This window comes from Perca flavescens, chromosome 17 (assembly GCF_004354835.1).
Source record: "Perca flavescens isolate YP-PL-M2 chromosome 17, PFLA_1.0, whole genome shotgun sequence".
NCBI classification, from domain to species: domain Eukaryota; kingdom Metazoa; phylum Chordata; class Actinopteri; order Perciformes; family Percidae; genus Perca; species Perca flavescens.
In genome coordinates, this window is record NC_041347.1 from 23,627,945 (window position 1) to 23,634,739 (window position 6,795).

General features: G+C 38.5%; 1 protein-coding gene across 1 annotated transcript; it reads right to left on the bottom strand.

Moving 5' to 3' along the window:
- Window positions 1–584: 584 nt before the first annotated feature.
- On the bottom strand, window positions 585–3,661 carry LOC114572335 (zinc finger and SCAN domain-containing protein 2). Its single transcript, XM_028603925.1, has 2 exons — window positions 3,350–3,661; window positions 585–1,983 (listed from the first exon to the last, which is right to left on the bottom strand). The coding sequence occupies exons 1-2, from the start codon at window positions 3,528–3,530 to the stop codon at window positions 986–988; spliced, it is 1,179 nt and encodes a 392-aa protein (XP_028459726.1). The 5' UTR covers window positions 3,531–3,661; the 3' UTR covers window positions 585–985.
- Window positions 3,662–6,795: the final 3,134 nt, after the last annotated feature.

A 6,795-nucleotide genomic window follows, 5' to 3' on the forward strand; every position in this document is an offset into this window, starting at 1 on the left:
CAATTTCAAATGATGTCCCCAAAAGAAAACTTTGTTAACATCTGTTTTATCTAAAAAGATACATTTCTCTGTCTGTTCATCTCACTTCAATTTTATTGCTGCAAAATGGGATTGTCAAGCAGACAGACCAACACATATATCATAAAAGATCGATACTTGGCGTCTGTGTATCGATACAGTATTGCCACAAAAAAAATTGCGATACTATGCTGTATCGATTTTTCCCCCCACCCCTAGTAAACATACACGCCACTTGGCTTTAGAAAGTGGCGGATCTGTACGCATTTTGAGAGCCGTATATAAAGATGGGTTGGGTTTAGGAAAAGAAGAACCGGTTGGATTTAGGAAAAGAACGCGACGGTTGGGTTTAGGAAACGTGACACGTGCGAGACACAATCCCCGGTTTCCCGGGTGAAAGTCATGTGTTGTTTGAAGCATCCACCACCCCGACCAAACTCGCCCTTTCATATTACTCGCTACGGCGTAAATTCACACGCAATCACAATGTAATGTAAGTCAATGGAGACCAAACAGTGTTTAATAAACACGCTAAAAAAAGCAAGTATGCGTCTCGATAACACGCCAATAACACATTCGCCACTTCATGAGATCAGTGTGATCTAAAACACATTTCCAACGTTGCCTCTCTCCTCCCATGATATCCTTGCGTCTCTCCCATGCTTCCTTGGTGGGACGGACTAAGACGTGAGGATTTTACACAAAAAAAAAAAAAATGTCATTTAAAAATATAAAAACATCTCTCAGTAAAATGTAAAGATTTTTCTTTGAATGAACAATATGGCAGATGTAGGGCAACTTGTTGTCTCCGATATATATATGTATTCCTGCTCCGATTATCACTGGAGAGCTGCTCTTAAATGTTACTGTTACGCTTCGTTGTAAGGAGTCGATGATAAATGCCTCTTTAGTGCTCGCCCTGAGCAAATAACATTGTGCTCAACACAGGCCCAGGTGGATGAAAAAGTCAATTTTTCTGAGTGTGAGTCCCTAAGTGGTATTTCAGGTGTGCTTTCTGTAGAAATCCTCTGCCGCAGATGTCACACCGGTGTGGTCTCTCTCCTGTGTGGCTTCTCATGTGCTTCTTCAGATGTCCGCTATGGGTGAAACTTTTATCACAGTAAGTGCAGCAGAAGGGCTTCTCGCCCGTATGAATCCTCATGTGAATCTTTAAATCACCTTTCCGGCTGCACTCTTTCCCACAAACGTAACAGCGATGCAGTTTCACCCCGGCGTGGCTGGCCATGTGTTCCGTCATAGCGGTGGTGCTGCTGCACTGTTTACCACACACGCGACAACATTTTGAGCCCTTGTGTGAATTAAGGTGCACGTGAAGGCTTTCGGTGGACTCCAGGGTCTTTCCACACACAGCACAGAGGACATCTGCGTCAATTGAATGCATGCGAAAAGCATGATTTATCAAGTGGTGGTTGGAGGAAAAAGACTTATCGCACAAATAGCAACAATAGTCAGGTGCAACTGAATTCAAATGTGATAACTCAGTGGATTCTATGGAGGTGATAAAGGAACGCTGACTTTGTTCCGCCTGTGTTTGGCTTGACGATACACTTGCAGCACATCTTTCATTTACCCTACCATCTTGGACACTTTCATTTTTCCTTTCAGTTTGTGAAGACGAAGTTAGGGCAAGCGGTAGCATGAACTCTACAGATTCAGTTTCATCCTGAAACTGCTCCTCACTGTCACTGTTTTGAGTCTGAGGTTGCAAAGTCAGTTTTGTGTCCCCCTGCTCGTTTTTCTCCCAGACAGATGAATGAGGAAGGTATGAGACATGAGCATCCTTAAACGCTTGTTCTTCTTCTTCTTGCTGATTGGCCCACAGTTCAGGATGCTCCACTTTAATGTGTCGAGGCTCTGGGTGCCCCTGAATGATGCTCAGCTCCTGTTCACAGTTGTGCGTCTCAGGGGGAGTTTCCTCTTTACAGATGGACGACTGAGAAGAGTCTGAAAAAAAAAAAAAAAAGAGAAAAAATGTAAAACCTCTGCCTTCTTTATCAGTTTTATCACCAAAAGAGTAGTCTTGCATTGCCAGACCCTCCTCCACAGTGCTGAGGAGGAGGGTCTGGCGAGTCCACACAGAATTCCAGGATGGGAGGGAAAACATGCTATCGTTTATTGACATGGCTTTAAACCAATCACAATCGTCATGGCCGGTGCTAAGCGCCGGACGGAGCCACGGAGCCACGGTGCCTCTGCCTCTGCGAAGGAACTAGTTTTGGTGGAACACGTGTACGTTCAAAAGTTGTTTTAATCGTCCAACAGAAAACTCAGATTGGACAGATAGTCTAGCTAGCTGTCTGGATTTAACCTGCAGAGATCTGAGGAGCAGTTAACCATAGTCTTCAAAAATCGATCAGAGTTTAAAATTCCAACACAAAGAAAGTGAAAGGTAACGGACATCCGGCCTAAAAGGACATGCGGCGGGACTTCCGGCAACAACGGCGCAATCCCGGAAGTGGAACGTCGTGGACATATACTAACCAAAATAGTGAATAAGTTGTTTATGTTGACAAGTTGGCAATATTAACAATATCATTAATCTGAAAAAAATTTCTCGATTAATCGACTGTCCATAAAATGTCAGAAAATAGAGAAAAATGCTCATTATAATGTCCCACAGCTGAGGTTGACATCTTCAAATGTCTCGTTTTGTGCGACCAACAACCCAAAATCCAAGGACGTCTAGTTTACTATCCTACTATATATATACGTATGACAAAGAAAAGCATCAAATCCTCACATCTGAGAAACTGGAAACAATGAAAGTGACAAAAATGACAAAACGATTATTACATCATCAAAATAGTTGCCAATTAATTTTCTTTCGATCAACTAACTGATCTGATTTATCGACTAATTGTTGCAGCTCTAATTGCAATATTGATAAGTATTCAATATCTCATGGTAAAATGTTAAACTAATGTTCATTTAATTACATGTGACACGTTGCCTTCAGCTAAGATCAGATCGTTCTTTTCTTTTTTTGCTGATTTAACTTCACAATCGTTTTTAAAAAAAAAAGTATTAAAGGTGAATCCTTTAAACACATTGCTGGTTTCTTGTAACGGGCGTTTATCTTTATTTTTGTATCCGTTGATACGGTGTATAGAACAAAATGATAGCTCAATAATTTCAAACTAAACATAACGACTAGTTTCAGCACAACATGAGTTCACACCCTTGTTGATGAAAGAAAAACGCCACGACGTTAAGTGACGGTACAGGAAATCAACCAACCTTTAGGGTTTATTATTCTGGTCTAGTGGGACACTGACAGATGAAAAGTAAATGAATCAATAACGTTAAACACCTGTTTTGTCGTTTGACACAAATTCCAGCAGCAGCCCTCTGAGCCGATCAATCTCCTGGTGGGAGCTGGAAGCTTCTTCTTCATATTTTGCGATTGTTTGTTCAAAAACCTGAAATATTTCCTCGACAGCAGCTTTCAGTCGCTCGTTTACAAAAGCCCTGAGAAGCAGCGAAGTAGACATTTTAAAGATAACTGTTTGATATGAATGTGAATGACCCCAAGAAGAGATTCTACACAGAGTCGATTTTCTGTGGTTATTAGCTTAGCTTACAGCTACGGAAGTAACAATGAAAAAAGACCACAGAACAAAGAGTGTCGAGTCCTACATCCATGGTCGAGTCGACGTATGTCAGATAACTGCTGCCCCCTGCAGGACAACAGCAGCATAACCTCTAATTAAGATAGATAGATAGATAGATAGATAGATAGATAGATAGATAGATAGATAGATAGATAGATAGATAGATAGATAGATAGATAGATAGATAGATAGATAGATAGATAGATAGATAGATAGATAGATAGATAGATAGATAGATAGATAGATAGATAGATAGATAGATCCCAAAAATGGGAAATTACAGTGTTACAGCAGCAAAATAGTACACAGCACAGCATATACATGAAATACTAGGATACAATATACATGAAATAATAATAGGATAAAATACAAGAACAAATATTTTAAATATATACAAGTTGGGAATTAGACAGTTCATTAACTCAAGTGATTAAGTACAATTATGAGGTGCTTATACTTTAGTTGAGTATTTCCAATACATGCTACTTTATTCTTCTGCTACACTATATTTCCAGTGGTAGGCTATACTGTTCTTACTAAGTCAGAGGCAAAATGGTGTACTTTTTACTCCACTACATTTGTCTGACAGCTTTAGTTACTTTTTTCCTGCCCAGTGAATGCATGTATCTCCACATTTGGTGATTTTAAATTTGAAGTTTGTGAGGAACTGAATGAGTACATGCTCCTTTGTGGGTTGAAAAAAAATCTTGTTAGATACAAACATATGATGATCTTCAAATCAAATTACGTTTATTTGCCATAGACAATCACACACAGTAACATGTAGTGAAATTATGTTCTGCCTATTAGCGCCAGAAAACAACTAACAAATAGAAACTGAATAGAATATGTTCTTCTATTTCATGACCCAATCATAATTTTAATTAATAATTCAGTTTTATGATGAATTGCTGTATAGATTACCCAACAGTATATAAAGGAGTTAAAATAAGCACAGCCTTAAACAACTATGCAAAATAATGAATGCAGCAGCAGTAATATTAATCCAGAAACATCAGATAATAGTAAAACACTGACAGGGAACATTTTACTGCACAATGACTACTTTTCCTTTTCATACTTCACATTTTGCTGATAATGCTTTTTTTAAGTAAGGTTTTGCGTGCAGAGCTTTTACAGTATTCTCAGTGTGGTATTGATGCTTTTACTTAAGTAAAGGATCTGAATACTTCTTCCATCACTGTAAATAAAAAAATAAAAAGGGAAATATTACACTTTTTATTCCTACATTTATTGAACAGCTACAAGTTACTTTGATTTTAGCCAAATTAAAATGAGGAATCTGGGACAAAGAAAGAATCACAGTTGTTAGACAACAACAAATAACACACTGCTGCCAACTGACCATAGACCATGTAAATATTAATATTAACAGTCACTGACGGATAAACAAACTGAAGATTACAATGAAGTGATTTACGAGAGATGGAGGGGAAAAAAAAAAAAAAAAAAAAAACAGTGAAGCAGATGCAAACATGAAATCTGTTTTCTTTGACAATTCTGTGAAAAACAATTGTCTGAAATAAAAAACCTGAATAAAAAAATCAGTTTGTTAATAAAAGGACCTTTCTAAGAGGAGTCTGAGTCGTGACCTGTGCCCACTGCTCTCCCTGCTCTCCCTTGTTCACCCACTTGACCATCTGTCCCACGCTGAGCTCAAAGGAGATGAAGGGACAGTCGTGATGTGAACTGTACCTGGCACTGTGCATCTCCATCTGCAGCAGGTCCAAACAGGCACACACAAGAACGACAAGTCTTCAAATAAGAAAGGTTTGAGGATGCCTGAGAATGAATGGATTATCAGCCTTCAATTGTGCACGCTATTGTTTAAACATTTTGTGATCAACACTTTTTAACTCTGTTTTAGCAAATAAGTCAGTTCTATTGTTTCACGTTACTTTTTTATGTTACCTCTCAATGTGGAGCCATCATTATGGATTAAACTGAATCAAAGTGCAGGACTATGGGCATAATGATGCATAAAGTGGGCGTGCATGCATTTCTTTCTTTTTTTAAGATTATGTTTTGGGCTTTTCCAACTTTATTTGACAGGACAGCTAAGTGAGAGAGAGAGAGAGAAGACATGTAAGAAATCGTCACAGATCGGATTCGAACCCTTGACCCCTGCCTCGACCCCTGCCTCTCGGTATGTGCGCCTGCCCTACCCACTGATCTAACACGGCCACGTGCATGCATTTCTTATTAACACCAGAGGGAGCCAAATAATTCAAGATATAACACATCTGATAAGAGTCTTTGAAGGAGGGTCTGGCAAAGCGAGATTGCTTTTTTAGTCGACTATATGGACAACAGATTTTTATTCAAATGTTTTCATTGTTTCATTGTTCATTTGTTGGTGTTTTTGTATTGACCCCAGGAAGACTATAGCAACCACTCTGTGGAAGCTAATGGGAATCCAAATTAAGAACAATTAATTCAAATGCACTTTATGAATACAAAATACCAGCCAAAACACAGGCAACACATTTGAAGATGTTTAGTTTTGCATCCTTTTTGATAATCGAAAATGAATGTCTGGGGAAAAAAAATAAAATGAAAATTGTGGAGCTTAAGAAAGACTATAAAGGAACTAAAACTGCCACAGCTATTACTGGTACTTCAACACTAATGGATTTACCATAGGAGGGTTAGGTTTAGGGTTTGAACTCTAGTTTTGTGATGTCTTTTGGTCATCGCAGCTGCATGTATTGAGGATAGCAATGCATGCAATTATGTACAGAAATAGGAAACTCAGATTAAAAAAAAAATGCACAAAGAGAAAGGAACTTTGAAGAAAGAAAATTAATGCAATCAAAAACTACTACTACTACTACTACTACTGGAACAGGTAGGCTAAACTACTTTAACACACATTTGGGCAGTGGAAAATGGGAGTGTCCTATCTATGATTCACGTGCTGTCGGATTACAGAAACCTATGTCGGATAAATCCATACAATTACAATAATAAACATGTGGGGGGGCAATTGTTTTATTTCATCCTAATTAAGACTACAAGTAAGTTATTTGCATGAGGTATAAAGCTGCAGCTGCGTATTTTTTTTCTGTTCACACATATGTATGTATGTATGTATGTGTGTATGTATGGAAATAATTTCAGACAC